At 37.3% G+C, this 17039-nt stretch overlaps 1 protein-coding gene across 1 annotated transcript; it reads left to right on the forward strand.

Annotated features, from left to right (window-relative positions):
* The first annotated feature begins 9990 nt into the window (after positions 1-9990).
* Positions 9991-13211, forward strand: LOC106330676. The gene is made up of 5 exons (XM_013769109.1): positions 9991-10006; positions 10079-10992; positions 11107-12531; positions 12580-12667; positions 12769-13211. Exons 1-5 carry the CDS (start codon positions 9991-9993, stop codon positions 13209-13211), a joined length of 2886 nt encoding a protein of 961 aa, XP_013624563.1.
* Positions 13212-17039: the final 3828 nt, after the last annotated feature.

Consider the following 17039-nt stretch of genomic DNA (forward strand, 5'->3'; position numbering starts at 1 on the left):
CCTCCAAAAAGAAGATAAATTAGTGAGAAGACATAAGAAAAAAATGAGAAATGGATTTAAAGTTTGGTGTTTTGATGTTCAAATAGATCAAAGAGAGGTCGGAGAGTTTTAGAGGGAGAAACATTACATTTTTGTTGCAGCCATCTAAGAAGAAGAAAGAGAATGTGTAAATTTTCTTTATATATGGAGACAAAAATTCTAATTAGGTTAAATATTTTCGATACAGGAGAAGTCTTCTAGACCCTAAAATCAAATACATGAGAAGACTTCTGGAAGACGACGCTTTAGGTGGGAAACCTAAATTTTACTAAAATTTAGGTGGAAAACCTAAATTCTACTAAAATTTAGGTGAAAAACCTAAATTCTACTAAAATTTTGGCGGGAATATGCCAAAAGACTTTTTGGTAAGTCTTCTGGAAGTCTTCTAGAAGTCTTCTTGGAAAGTCTTCAGGAGGTCTTCTTGTGAAGGCTTCTAGAAATCTTCTAAACCATAACTTAATCAAATAACTAACTAAATAGAAAATAACAATTCATTAAACTTAAAATCAACTTATAAAGTGTTTAATATACACAAAACTAAACACATGTATGTCAAAAAAACTTTTAAATTAAGATTCCAAAATCTAATCCTAAATACAAACATTACTATACCATATGTTACTAAACCCTAAACCAAAGTCTTCTCTGAGTCTTCCAGACCATATAATCAAATAACTAAGCAAAATAAATTTCCTTAAACATAAAAGAAACTTCGAAAGTGTTTAAATCAAGTTATTAAATAGTCACTAAACATATATAGGTCAAACTAAAAAAAAATTAAAAAGATAAGTTTTCAAAATCTAACCCTATTATGTTACCAAACCCTAAACTTTGCTAGCATTACTCAGTCTACATTCACTCATCTATGTTATAAATAATTCAGTTTTAGTAAAACTAAATTTTTATAATTTAGAAATGTTTATTAATACATGATTTAGATTTTTTTTCTTTCAAATTTTTTTTCTAAATTTATTAATTACTTTTAGGATCTAATACATGAAAATACTTCCCCTACGAGACTTCCGGAAGACTTCGATTTAGGCAGGAAACCTATTTTTTTCTAAAATTTTGGCAGGAATCCTAAATGCTACTAAAATTTAGGCGGATATGACAGACTTCGATTTAGACTTCTTGGGAAGTCTTTTCTGAGTCCTTCAGACCCTATAATTAAATAATTAAGCAAAAAACATTTCCTTAAACTTTTAAGATACTTAGAAAGTGTTTAAATCAAGTTATTAGATAGTCACTAAAAACATATATGTCAAATACAAAAAAAAAAAAAAAAATTCAAAATGTAACCCTAAAAATACCAACAATACTATAACATATGTTACCAAACCCTAAACCAAGGACTATCATGAGTTAATCTATATTCAATCATCTATGTTGAAAATAATTCAATCTTAGTAAAACTAAATTTACATCATTTAGAAATGTTTATTAGTACATGATATCAATTTTTTTCTCATCAAAATATTTTATAAAAATTTTAAATTATTTTAAAGATCTACTGAACAAGAACACTTATAAAGAAGTCTGCTCACGTGGAGAGTTATAATGGTAAAACTCAATACAGTTTTTTTGTTTGGTCATAAAGAGGTTTTTGTAATTTCACAAGCTTTTTGGATTACTTTTGCATTTGATTAAACTGGGGTACACTTTTGTATTCAAAATCAAGTTTTGAGTCATTTTTGACAATTTTTCCAAATTTAATATACTATATAAAATAGATAAAAGTAAGTATTTGGATTTATTTACCAAAAAATGATTGTAAATAATAAGAGTTATTGTTTTGATTTATGTGGTCGCACCAAATTAATTATATACATAATAGTTACTAATTTTAAATTATTTAATATATATGTATATATATAATATATATATTATTTATTTATTTTATAATATATTAAATATATAAATAAATAATGTTATGTAAAAATAATTTATATATACAATATTCATCTCGCGTGCGGTTCTTAACTTAGTACACTTGTTATTCAAGGAGCCTTTCAAAAGAAACCACATAAATTCCCTATATATTAATTGAGGATCTTTTATATATTTATAACGTGAATTTTGTAAAAAAAATTTAAAAAAATCTCATCCTATGTGGCAGTTGTGTATGCCTTCTAAATGCTATTTCATAGATAGACTATAGTTTAAAAATACATTCTCTAGCATAACGTCGCATATGTCAAATTAAATAACATTACGTAATAGATAACAACAGTCACATATCTTATTTTATAAAATAGTCAATATAGTTCATGCTAACCCTGAAGTAAGCTCGCACTACTGTTATAGTTTACATTATAGTTTACGTTCTCACTACTGTTATAGTCTACTACTGTTATACTCAATAAAACATATTGATAGTTTACGTTCTCACAATTTTTATAGTCTCTCACTACTATTATAGTTTACGTTTTGAAGTAAGCTCCGTAAGCAACATGTTATAGTTTACGTTTTGAATCATAATCTCTCACTAATGTTATAGTCTCTCACTACTGTTATAGCTTAAATCATAATCTCTCGCTACTGTTATTGTAAACTCAGAGAGAATGTTGAAGGAATTGTGTTAAGTATATTGACAACATACGATGAGGTTATATACAACCCTACACAAGATCCTCTCAGGATCCGATCATATTTCCCAAGTCCTTATCACATAACGATATGGACTTATCTACAATATATATATCACAACCGACATACCGGCTCAACCAATCCAAACCACATCTAACACTCCCCCTCAAGTAGGAGAATGCAAGTTGCGAACTCCTAACTTGGAGAGTAATGGAACGCAGCACTCCCCAACGCCTTCGTCATGATGTCGGCGAGCTGCTCCGTCGTTCGTACATGCCTCGTGACAATCAAGCGATCTTGTACAGCGTCTCGCACACTATGACAATTCGCCTCTATATGCTTCGTTCTTTCATGAAATACGGGATTCGCTGCAATATACAAGGCTGACTTACTGTCGCAGAACAGCTCCATTGGCATGTTATGTCTTATCCCCATGTCAGCCAGCAGTCGTTTGAGCCACTTCATCTCTTGCAAAGCCGCAGCCATCGACCTGTACTCCGCCTCAGCTGACGAGTGCGAGACAGTGTCTTGTTTCTTGGTTTTCCACGAAATTGAAGAGTCTCCAAGTAACACAACGTACGCTGACAAGGATCTACGAGTGTTCGGACATGACGCCCAGTCGGAGTCACAAAAGGTACGCACACGCAGGTCACTAACCGATTTCAGCATGATCCCCTGTCCTGGCGACCCCTTCAGATACTTCAGAACATGGACAACTGCCTCCCAGTGAACTGCTCGCGGCTTATGCATAACTTGCGACAAGACATGAATGGAGTAACACAGCTCTGGCCGGGTAATGGCAAGATACACTAGACGTCCGACGAACCTTCTAAACCGAGCTGGATCTTTGTACAAAGGGCCTTTCTCAGAAAGAAGTTTGTGATTCTGTTCCATGGGAGTAGATACCGGCTTGCAACCAAGCAACCCTGCTTCAGTAATGATGTCAAGGGCGTACTTTCTCTCGCTACTTCAATACCCAGAAAGTATTTCAGCTTTCCTAGATCCTTCATCTTAAAACACTTGCTCAAGTCGCCCTTGAACTTTTCCAGCATCACCAGGTCATTACCCGCAACGACCAAATCATCTACATACACCAGTACTCTCAACGACTTCCCACCTTTTATATATGTGAAGAGTGAATAGTCCGAGTAGGACTGCTTGAACCCAAAGGTCTTAAGAGCGCTCGTGAGCTTGGCAAACCAACACCGCGGAGCCTGCTTCAATCCATAGAGAGACTTCCTCAACCGACACACCTTCTTTGGATCGTCTGTATGGAAACCTTGAGGCAGCTTCATATAGACCTCTTCTTCTAAATCACCATGGAGGAAGGCATTGTGCACATCCATCTGGTGTATCTCCCAGTTCAATGCCACTTCAACTTCCAACAAGGTTCTCACAGTAGTTAGCTTAGCCACAGGTGCAAAAGTCTCATAATAATCCTCCCCCTCGAGTTGTTTATTACCACAGACAACCAGGCGCGATTTCAACCTCTCCTCTGTCCCATCAGCATTATATTTGATCTTATGTATCCATTTGTTACTCAACGCCTTCTTCCCTCTAGGCAGGTCAGTTACGTCCCATGTCCTCTCTCTCTCTCAAGCGCGACCACTTCATCAGACATGGAAGCGTTCCAGCGAGGATCACGCATTGCTTCCTTGTAGCTTCGCGGTTCTACTCCCGCTGTGATAGCTGCCAAGAAGACTTGGTGCTTTTCTGAGAAGACAGCGTCAGATACATAAGTAGATATCGGGTGAGAGGTGGTACCTGGACCATTTGTAGAGGACGATGATGGAGATGGAACAGGGCGCAGTTTATGTTTATCTGGAAGACTCTGAGAGTTGTAGCAGATGTAGCCTTTCAGCTTAGTTGATGGTTGAGATACACGATGCCCTCTTCCCAGAGCTGGTACTGGTTCTGTTGCAGGTTCTTTGTCAACGATTTGCTCTTCTGCAATCACAGACACCGGAACTGTCACCTCAACCTCTGACTCGACCACCTCGTTTGGTGATGCAATCACCTCAGCTTCCACATCTCTAGACGCTGTTGTTGCGTTATCAACTCCTTGCGAGTGTCTCCCCCTGTGGTCCATCACCACATGAGCCGTTTCATAGTCACCGATATCAATGTCAGTGACAGCTGGGGGCATCACAGGATCTGGTGACTTGACACTGTGCTCATCACTGTACGGAAATGTTGTTTCGTTGAACACCACGTCTCTGGACACAAAGAACTCTTGTGTTTCGAGATCATAACACTTCCACCCACGTTTACCAAACGGGTATCCTACGAAGATGCAGCGTCTACTGCGTTTTTTAAACTTGTCCTTATCTCGCAACATCTTGTGAGCAAAGCACAGACAGCCAAAAACCTTAATGTCTGTGTAGACTGGCGGCTTCCCATATAGGCATTCATAAGGTGTTTTGCCGTCAAGCAAGCTCGATGGTGTTCTGTTTATGACATGCACGGAAGCAAGAACACTCTCTCCCCAAAACTTGACCGGCAAGTCAGCTTGAAACAGCAGCGACCGCGAGACATTGAGGATGTGGCGATGCTTACGCTCGACTCTGCCATTCTGTTGAGGGGTTGCGACGCACGAAGTCTGGTGGAGTATACCATTCTCGGCAAAATATTTGGATAGACACATGAATTTAGTGCCATTGTCACTTCTGATCTTTTGCACCAGACGTCCAAACTGCCTGTGAACAAGACGACAGAAGTTTGGTAGGATGGTTTTTACTTCAGACTTCTCTAGCAACAAATGCACCCAAACTGCTCTTGAAAAATCATCTACTATCGTGAGGAAGTAAACTGCACCACACGTAGAAGGTTCGCGATATGGACCCCATAAGTCAACATGAATCAACTCAAAAGAAATAGAAGCTTTATTAATACTCTTGGCAAACACCCCTCGAGTCTGTTTTGATTTAAAACAAATTTCACAGCCTCCGAACTTGTCAGAGCTGCTTAAAACACCAGATACAAAAGGTAATTTTCCTAAAACACCAAATGCAGGATGACCTAACCGCCGATGCCACAAGGTCTTGTCTTCAGCAGCCTTGACTCTGTGTCCTCGTGCGATCATGATATCCCGATAAACATAAACTCCGTCCCGTTCTTCACCGGCTCCAATCAGGGTCCTCGTAAAACGGTCATGTAAAATGCAGAGGGTGTCAGTAAATATCGCAAAGCAACCAACTTGCTTGAGTAACTTTGCAACCGAGAGTAATGTGCAATTTAAATTTGGCACAAACAAGACATGAGACAACGTAATGGTCTGAGAGAGTCGCAATGAACCACTCATAGACGCAAACACCTGACTACCATCGGCAAAATTAACAGGACAACCGACTATCGGTTTCAAATTAGTCAACAGTTTCTCATCACCGGTCATGTGATGAGAAGCACCGGTGTCAAGGATCACCTCACCAGTCTGCTTCTTACCGTTGAGTTTGTCAGGAGTCAGATGGGGTTTCTGCTGCTCCAGAAGCACAGTTAATGACGCCCATTGTTCCGCAGATAGGGAGGGAACTACTCCACCTGACGCGCCTTACACTGCATTGGCACGGGGTTGACTTCTTCCACGACCCCTGCTTCTCCCGCGACCACCACGATCTCCTTCACAGTTGCGTTCTGTCCACCAGTCAGGAAAGCCAATGATTTGCCAGCAATCCTTCTTCTCATGGCCCGTACGACCACAATGCGAACACACAACCACTCCACCACCGCGACTCCTTGCAGTTGCTGTAATGAGACCATTCACGGAGTCCACAGTCGATTCTGCTTTAGCCGCAAAGGCTACTGCCTCTTGTTGAGTCTCTACGCGAGATGACAACAAGCGCCTAATGATGTTCGTGCATACATTGCCAAACCGAGCATCATCAAGTCCCATTAGGAAGGTATGAACCTTCTCCTCTTCATACTCCTGAGAAATTTTCTCTGAGGCACCACAAGTACATGTAGGAAGTGGCTTGTAGCTCAGCAACTCCTTCCACTTCAACGACAAACGACCAAAGTAGTCCATCACGCTCGCTCCGTTCTGCTTACATGCGGCCAGCTCCGACTTCAGCTGATGCACTCGAACGGCATTCCCTACCGAGAATCTCTTCTTCAGATCGTTCCACATCTTGTGCGCATCAGTTGTGAAAGTCACTGTCGATCTGACTGCGGGATCGATCGATGCCCTGATCCACCCCACAATCATTGAATTCACAGTTTTCCACATCTCAGCTTCTGCAGGCTTACTCCTCTCGTCAGGCATCATCAATGACCCGTCGATGAATCCCACCTTGCGCTTGGCACGAAGCGCGTTCTCCAGTTCCGATGACCACTCTGCATAGTTTTCTCCTGTCAACTTGACTGGAGAGATCGACACACCAGGGTTATCGGAATGAGACAGATAATATGGCGAGACCATACTGTTCTCGTTGCCACTGCCACCGGCGATGGTTAAATCTCCTTTAGTCATTTTTTTTTTCTCACACAAGCTCTGATGCCATGTAAACTCAGAGAGAATGTTGAAGGAATTGTGTTAAGTATATTGACAACATACGATGAGGTTATATACAACCCTACACAAGATCCTCTCAGGATCCGATCATATCTCCCAAGTCCTTATCACATAACGATATGGACTTATCTACAATATATACATCACAACCGACATACCGGCTCAACCAATCCAAACCACATCTAAGAGTTATAGTTTATGTTTTGAAGTAAGATATAGTGGATGATAAGTTTATGATTTTTGTCTGAGAAAAGATTTTGAAGTTTTTGAATAAACTTGATATTCTTTCAAAACACGTTTGAGACTCTTTCAGTTCGGACCACACGTTTGAGACTCTTTCAGTTCGTTTTTTTATTATGTTTACGTTAGATGCATTGTTAATGTGGCTTCAGTATCAGTATCCTAAACGTCCTCGATGAAAATTTGAGTTTACAGCAATCACATATATAGTGAAAATCATGGCATTATATAATCATAGCAATTGGTGATATATAGTTCAATATAACATAATAAAATTCATATAGTGGATCCAAGTCATACATAGCTATGGTTATTCATGCTGACTGAGAACGGTTAAAGCCATTTATATTTGTTCAAATATAATCAATTAATACATTTCACAAACTTATCGTACTCTAATGGATATATATTGGTGGTACAATCATTATTCATGGATGCATTACATATTATTATTGGTGTAACGTATGACTGATTCAAGGCATTAGAGCTTTTTGAAATTTTTCTGACTTCGTGATTGTTGTTAACATGAACTTAGATGTAATACTAATAACAGATCCGATTCAAGCTCCTAATAGCTAAAACATTTGTAGTAATGGAAAATATAAATAAAAGGAAGGTAAAATTAAAAGGAAGGTTGGTATTAGTGAAAAACTTGGTCTCTAAGCTTCTCAGTTCGAGTAAAAAGGCAAGTCAAACCGTAATAATGATAATGTGTACTCAGTTAATATTCATTTGAAATAGAAAGTTTCTAAAGTTTTATGTATAATTATCAATAGTTAGGCACAAAATCATCCCATATTAAATTTGTGTATCCTTGCTAATTTATATCGAATATATTTGTCATCAAAGAATCTCATACTATATATACACGAGAAATCGATGTCTAAAGAATTTCAACTACCTCAACGCAAAAAGACCAGCTGCCTAAAACATCATTCGAAAAAAATTTGATGGCTACTTTTAACATGATTTCAGATATGAAATCTTTCATATCCCTATGGAAAATTGATATCACTAAAATTACTCTAAGGAGTGATTTATACTCTCTCAAATAAAAGGTCTAGTTGTATTACTTAAGAATCGAATTCACAGGGAGCTAGGGAACCAATTAAATCTAATCAGTTTGATTAAGCTAGGCTAATAGGTTTAAAAGCAGTAAATAAATATAGCAAAACAGTAAACAAGTTCAACAAGACAATTGTTCAGCTTGGCAGGGAGTTGTTTGATGGAAGAATGGTTGCTAGATCTAGGGCTTCTATTCAGGTAATCATGATTATAATGATATAGAGGCTAATTGTTGCTTGCAAGATATATTATAGCTCAACTCCTTAAACACAGTGATCAGCGATGGCAATGTTTCACTGGTTAACTAACTAGATCTTGGATCTCAACTGTCGTTTAGTGATCACAAGAAAGTGTCGTTCGATGGTCCTATAGGGATATCGATCGATACACCTTTCACAAATATCGATCGATTGTCAGAAGACAATATCGATCGATGCTTCTAGTTAAGCCCTAGGCGCAATTTTATAATGCTCACTAGTATCCTAGATCAGCGGTTAGCTCTCTCTCTAGCAGTCCTAGCATGACAGATTAGATTGAGGACAGGATGATCAAGGATGCTTGACACATGCAAATTCCTAGGTTCAATATTCTAGTTAGCAAGGCTAGAACAAGCATTAAGAACAATCAATCAATGAAAATCACAACTAAGCAATTCTATAGTTGGGGCTAATCCCTCTAACCTATTTGAACCCTAAACCTAATAGGTGGATCTATTCAGACATGAAGTTTGTCACAAAAATCATAGATGAATAGATGAAAAGCATAAATAATATAAAGCCAAAGCCAATGGAGTTTCAGGAGGACTCTGAAGGAGTTCCTCCTTTCTCTCCTAATTAAGAACAAGAATAAAAGAAAGCTTAGATAGCGTCGCCGTCAACAATGGCTTAGAAAACACATAAATAAGGTTTCTGGTTGTCTAAGGGTATTATGGTAATTTAGGGTTGCTTATGGGCTTCAGTCGGTCATAAAATATGCTCGGCCCGCATTCTGGCATCCATATCGATCAATGTCAAGTGTTCCGCATCGATCGACATACGTTCTTCTTCTCAACATCTTCCTCTCGCGAGGCAGACTGACCACTCTTCAGTAAAACGGGCATAATTTCGGCTACAGGATCCTGATTGACCTCACACCGGTGTCATTGGAACGCTAACTCAGAGCTCTATCTTGTGTCAAAATATGGGCTCAATCTAACGGTGGAAAGGTCTTCATCCATAGCTAGACATCTGATGCGTCTGTGCAGTTCTGAACCTCAAAAGACTCCAAAATCACCATATTTCTCCAGAACGTACCTGAACCTGTAAATACTCTAAATAGACTCTATATAGTAATAAATATATATTAAAACACTTATAGACCATGGCTGAAAGTGGGTAAAATCCATGGTCTATCAAAAATTAATTAAGGTTAAAGGGGTGTTCTATCCGGTAAAATCAAACCAATTAAAATTAAAATAGAGAAATTCGAAAGGCGAAGCTTCAATTGCGAAGGCTGGTGATGGGATCTCAAAGGACGGCAAGTCAGAGCTTGGTGAAAGGAGGCTTGTGGAAGATATGGTCATTGGCAGTGGTTCGCCGGTGGAGAAATAGGCTGAAAGGGTTTCTTACTCGGAGGCTCTAACGGTTGGTTCATCGGGTGTAGAGCTCAAACCTGATTTCATTGTCAAGGATGGCGTTGCAGAGGTTGCGATACCAGAAGAGGTGTTTGCGGATGTGGTGCCGTTATGGAAGTGTTTTTTTGTTGGGTACTTCATGAATGAGGCCCCGCATATTGGTCCGATTCATGCTACGGTGAATCGAATTTGGAATCCACCGGGTAAGCGAACAAGGATTGATGTCCAATTCATTGGAAAAACGACAGTGCTTTTCAGAATTGAGGACGAGAAAGTGAGGAAGAGAGTTCTGAAAAAGAAGTTTTGGCATATCTCGGAGGTTCCTTTGATGTTGGGGGAGTGGACCCCTGAAACGGCTCGACCTCCGCCAGGCCTTTCGGCTATGCCTTTGTGGGTGGATCTATTGAATGTTCCAGGCTATCTTTATTCTAAAGAGGGCCTCAAGTTCCTGGCCAGAACTTCTGGAAAGTTCATCAAACTTCACCCGCACACAGAACGTTGTGTTCGAATGGATGTTGCTAGAGTGTTAGTGGAAGTTGATTTAACCAAGCCATTACCAAACACGATAAGCTTTCGGGACAGAGAAGGTCGCACAGTCTTGGTATCTATCACCTACCCCTGGCTCCCTCCTCGGTGCCACTCATGTTCCAAGTGGGGTCATTTGGCAAAGGATTGTGTATCACAGAAGACCCTTGATGTGGTGTGTAATCAACCTGCAGACGTTACAAATGAACCGGGAACGGACATAGTTGAGCTAGAAGGTTTCTCCTGTAAAGAAGCCACCGAAAAAGCTAGTACTGAGATTGTAGCAACGCTGATTACTGAGTTGGAGTCGATGTCGAGTAAAGAGAATCTATCAAACAAGTCCTGTCCAAAAGAAGTTTTGAGCTTGGTCGGGACTAAGCAGCAGGTGGAGATTAATTCAGCAGATAAGTGGGCTCAGGTAACGACTAATAACGGTGGAGCTCCACCTCCTGTAAGGGCCGTTGAGGGTTGTTTTTCGCCAAATGGATTCCAGTTACTACAAGATATGAGAGAAGAAGGAGAGATTGATTAGGAGGAAGAAGTGGAGGAGGATGGGTCTGAAGATCATAGCGAGGAGATTAAAGTGGTATCGAAGATCATAGCGAGGAGATTAAAGGCTACGCTTCCAGACGCTATAGAGCTAAACCAATGTGCTTTTGTTGAGGGAAGGCTTCTGCTGGAAAATGTTTTGCTAGCAACTGAATTAGTCAAAGACTACCATAAGGACTCGGTAACACCTCGGGCTGCTATCAAGCTGGACATTTCAAAGGCGTTTGACACTGTTAGCTGGGAGTTTATTGAGGCAACCCTGCGTGCAATGAACTACCCGGATCTGTTTATTTCATGGATCATGAGATGCATTGATACTGCAGCTTACTCAGTGTCGGTGAATGGGGAGTTAAAAGGTTTCTTCTCCAGTAGCAGAGGCGTACGACAAGGATGCTCGCTGTCCCCGTATCTCTATGTTATAGTCAGCAACGTACTCTCCAAGCTCCTAAACAGGGCGGTTTCTGAAGGTCAGATTGGCTATCATCCACACTGTAAGGAGGTGAATCTCTCTCATCTGAGCTTCATCGATGATATAGTTGTCTTCACAAACGGCTCCCCAGAATCGCTTCGAAGCACACTGGCTGTATTTGATAAATTTGCTGCAATGTCGGGTCTGAGAATTAACATTGCTAAGTCGACTGTATTTGCTGCGGGAAGAGGGAAAGCAACACTTGAAAACGCAGTTGATGTCTCTGTATTATCCATCTCGGCGCTGCCAATCAAGTACCTTGGACTGCCCTTAACCACAAAGACTATGTCGAAGCAAGATTACGAGCCTCTAATCACCAAAATAAGGGCCAGATTTCTCTCGTGGACAAGTAAGGCACTCTCGTATGCGGGAAGATTGCAACTTATCAAGTCGGTTATTGCAAGCATCACCAACTTCTGGTGTGCAGCGTTTTGTCTCCCACAAGCCTGCATTGATGATATTGAGAGTATGTGTTCAGCATTCTTATGGAGCGGCTCACCAAATAACACTTCTATGGCAAAGGTTGCTTGGGCTGATGTCTGCTGTCCATTTGAAGAAGGTGGCTTGGGTCTGCGACGGGTTCAGGAAGTAAGTACAGTTTTCATCCTGAAACTTATCTGGCGACTCTCTGCCCACTCTAGCTCGCTGTGGGGAACTTGGGTGAAACAGTATCTCCTTCGTGGTGAGACTTTATGGGATGTGAGGGACACTGGACTAGGGTCATGGGTTTGGCGAAAGATTCTGAAGTTTCGGAACCTAGCAAATCAGTTCATCCGTATGGACATTGGGAATGGTCAGTCAGTGAGGTTTTGGTCGGATCTTTGGCACCCTGCAGGGAGGCTAATAGAGATTACTGGGGAAATTGGAACGCAAAAGCTTGGCATAGGGAGAAACACAAGGATTTGTGATGTGTATAGAGATGGTGCTTGGAGACTTCGGGTCTGTCGGGATCAACAATTATAGAGACTGGTGCATGCAATTCATCAGTTTCCCATAGTACTAAATGCTGAGGCTGCTGATGGGACTATGTGGAAAAATGGACCTGATGATTATGGGGATAAGTTCTTAGCCTCAAGTACTTGGCACCGGATCAGACAACGTAAGGACAATCTGCAATGGACTAAGCTTGTGTGGTTCTCGCAAGGAGTTCCCGCTATGCTTTCATTACCTGGCTAGCGTTTCGTGACAGACTGGCTACAGGCCATCGAACCAGTCAATGGGGCCAGCCACAATGTTGCATGTTTTGTGGTGAGCCGGGTGAGACCAGGGAGCATCTGTATTTCGCTTGTCCATATACCTACACGTTGTGGCTGGAAGTTGTGGGTAATCTGATTGGAGTTGAACCAGACCCAGACCGGGACATCACAGTTTCGAGCTTCCTCACACGGAAGTATGATCGCATCACCTTCGTCTTGTTGCGACTGGTCCTGCAAGTTACTATATACTCTGTCTGGAGGGAAAGGAATGATCGACCGCATAATGGCACTGCAAAGTCTGTGGACCAGTTGGGTCGGATCATCGACAAAGCAATGAGGAATCGCATAATGTCGACGAAGTACTACTTGAAACCGAAACTACAGGGGCTGATGCAACGTTGGTTTATGGCTCATATGTCTTAAACTGATCTAGTATATTTTTTTCAGATTGTTTAAACTGCAGTCTTAAAAATACCTTTGTATATATATTCTTTTTACAATGATCAATAAATTAAAAATTTCATAAAAAAAAATACTACGCAAGCTATTTCCAAATTAATCTAGGTACAACTTCTCTTTTGATACTGGTTACGATGAAACTTCCTGCCAAAATCAACCATCATCACCGGAGACTATCAGTTAGCCCATATATTGGTCTTTCTCTACGCCAGTTCTACCTTTGATCAGCCATAACAATGAACCAAGTCTCTCGTCGGCCATAACAATGATCCAAGTTTCTCATCGATCATAACGAGAAGCCAAGTCTCTCGTCAGATGTAGTGACGAGGCTAACTCGTCTAAACAAGCTAACACATAGGAAAGAAACTAAGGCATGCTTCTCAAAGGTAAACTAATTACCATTTGGAGAACTTACTCGCAGTTGAAGGATTTCAGCCTCTTGCAAGATGGATGGACACGAAAACGTTGTGGTGACTGTCAAGTCAAAAACTCATGAGGCACGATCAATGTCCGATTCATGAGAACAGTACATGGGCTAGTTAATATCCCCTTTGTTTCTGAAAGATAAAAGTTTTATTTCATTTCAAAATATATATTTTCTATGCATTTTTGTTAGTTATCAATGGTGAATGGTAAACTTTAAAAATTACATCTACTGAAGAAAAAATATCCTAAGATAATACTAAATATTTTTTTATTCCAAAACAATACCATGAAAAGGAAAAAAAAATCCAAAATAGAATTAACAAAAAAATTTAAAATATTTTTATTTATTTATTTGGGTTGGGTTACCCTATTTGATTTAGAGTTTAATTTCTAGTGGACCGAGTTAGGGAAAGGCCTCGAAATTTAAGTTATTATTTGCGGGTCCCGCCCCGTTTGACACGCCGAGGGGAGGGTGCGGGTCGACCGATTTAAAAATTTAAATCTGTGGGTTTAGGTGCGTATTGAGATTATTTTAAGCAGGACAAGTATAGTTCAGCCGAATTTGAGTCGGATACCCGCCAACTCGCATATTTAAAAAAGAAATAACAAAGAGATTAAAAAAAAAAAATTCATAAAATTATATAAATATTTATGTAATTTTAATAACTATATTATTTTAATATTATTTTTAAAAATATAATTCTTATATAATTAATATAATTATTGTAATATAACTAATATTACATGCGGGTTTTGACAAGGCGATGTGGGTATAAACATTTTTGTTTGCTGGTTATGCGGGTTGAATTTTTGAATAAAAAATAATTCGACATGCGGCGAGGCACAGAAAATCCGGGCGGATTGACCCTCAAACCCAACACTAAATTAGACATTTCACATTTTGATTAATGCTATTTGGAGATTTTTTTTGTATTTATTCTAAGTTTTTGTGATATTTAAGAAAATTATCTTTAATGGAATTTCTATTGGTTTAAAATGTAAAAAATAACTAATCACATAAATGTTCATAGGCAAAATTTAATACTCCCTATATTTCAAGAAGATGTATGTTTTAGAATTTTCTCATATATTAAAATGATATATAAAATTTGTATTACTAATGCATTATTTAAACAATAGAATTTCAATTAAAAAATTTATGTTTTTTGAAATTTATAATTTATCATTAACTAATGCATTAGAAATGTAAAAATATGTGTATTTGAAACAATTTTTTTACAAACATGAACTCTTAGAACAGATGAAGTATATTATTTTATTAATGTGTGAAAACACCAAAAAAATACATCTTTCATGAGCAATTAGTAGATACACATTGAACAATTTTCAAGCTTCGTTTTTAATATATACTCGCACAACCGTACGGGTGATTATTTTTCGTTTTTACACACATAATTATTTATTTTACATGATTAATTCTATATAATTTTAATATTTACCATATTATTAATTGTTTAATATAACATTTTAAAACACAGCAATTTTATAGTTCACATGCAATTATTTAATATATTTGTTTAAAATTTTCAGGGATACAAAATTATATATTGAAAAATCTAATTGGCTAAGGATAAAAATCAATTGAAAAGTATTATATTAATTAATATCACAAATTTAATACAAAATTATGCATGGGTTTAGTTATAATTACAAAATTAATTAGATATTTAAAAAGTTTTTTTAGTTAAAATGAAATATACATTTAAATTTTAAAGAAACACAAAATTAATTAAATATTTAAAAGTTTTGTTTAAGTGAAAAATGAAATATACATTTATTTTAAATAAATACAAAAGTAATTAAATATTTTAAAAGTTTATTTTAATGAAAAAATGAAATATATACATATTTATATTGTAAATAAAAAGATATTATATTTTTTTATTCAGATACAATTTCAGAGAAAATATAGGAATATCTATTTGATCTTTTTATGATAATTCAAATAATTCAAATTATACAAAAAATAATTTAAACAACTTTCTAAGTGTTGGTCTAAAAAAAATCAGACATGAATTAAGTCAAGATTTCTATTTTAACAATATAGATATATTTATTTATAAACAAAAAAAATTCAAATTAATGCTTAAATCATGTAATTATTTTTAAAATCAAACATATTGTGAAACTTCTAAAGGATTTTGTCACGTTCAAGGATATGCCACATTATCACTTTGAAATAAAATAATAGCCAATCATTATTTTTAACAGTGGTATAGAGCGACAAGGGGATGAGCAGGTATCGTTTCCATTAAAACAGCTGGATTTGTCGGCAATTAAAGTCTGAACAATACCATATTTAATTCACATTAAATGTTTTTTGACCCAAACTAACATAAAAAACATAATGCAATTAAAGATTGACAGAGAGTAAAAAACATGATGCAATTCGACGGTCAAAACAAATTGACTTCCAATTAAAATTAGAAAAATACTTCATAATACAACAAAAGTCTTACTTATATTTCAAAAGTATATATTTTTCTTAAAAAGCCGTCCTAGGTTATTTACTTATTTTTGTGAAAATCTTCTTCCAACTGGGTTTATAATGGGAAAGAGTTTTGTATAAATATTTTCTCCGGAGAATATAGCATTTTTAGAATGTCTTTAATGTTTAAATAAAATTTCTTATTTTTAGAATTTTTTTTGAGCAAAAAAATTTAGTTTAAAAACACTACTAGTAGTTCAACGGCCTTACACATAAGAACAATCTCTAAACTCCATCGGTTGTAAACGACTTATTTCCATACCAGAAATATCATATAGTAATAGTTACACACAATCTTTTAATCTCGTCCTAATTCCACATATTAGAAGTATTAAAACCTATTTCTTCCCAATCCGAAAGATCGAGACCCATATCTCCATAATGTATTAAGTATGAACTTTAATCCACATAGTCCGATTTAGTTCAGTTTACTACTCAAAATTTTGAAACATAACCAATGACTAACCAAATTGAATCGACACAATCTGATTTTTAAAATTTACTAAAGTTTGATTCGAATGTTAGGTCGGGTTTGTATTTGAATAGCAGGTTGGATCATGTTTTAAATTTGGTCTAAAACATGCTAATTTGGTATAAATTTACATTCAAACTATTAAAACCAAACCAAATCATCATTTATGTGGATATGAGTTTCGATCTTTCTGACTGTGTGGAAATATGTTTTAATAATTCTAATATGTGGAATTAGGACGAAGTTGAAAGATTGCGTGGAACTATTACTGTATGATATTTCTGGCCGTTTAACCTGTTTCGTTTTGTTTTTCTTTGACCTTTAAACTTTCATCTGTTCATCTAATCTTCATAGTGTAATAAATGAATGTATTATTTGGTTAATT

The sequence above is a fragment of the Brassica oleracea genome, chromosome C3 (genome assembly GCF_000695525.1).
Source record: "Brassica oleracea var. oleracea cultivar TO1000 chromosome C3, BOL, whole genome shotgun sequence".
In the NCBI taxonomy this organism is placed as follows: Eukaryota; Viridiplantae; Streptophyta; class Magnoliopsida; order Brassicales; family Brassicaceae; genus Brassica; species Brassica oleracea.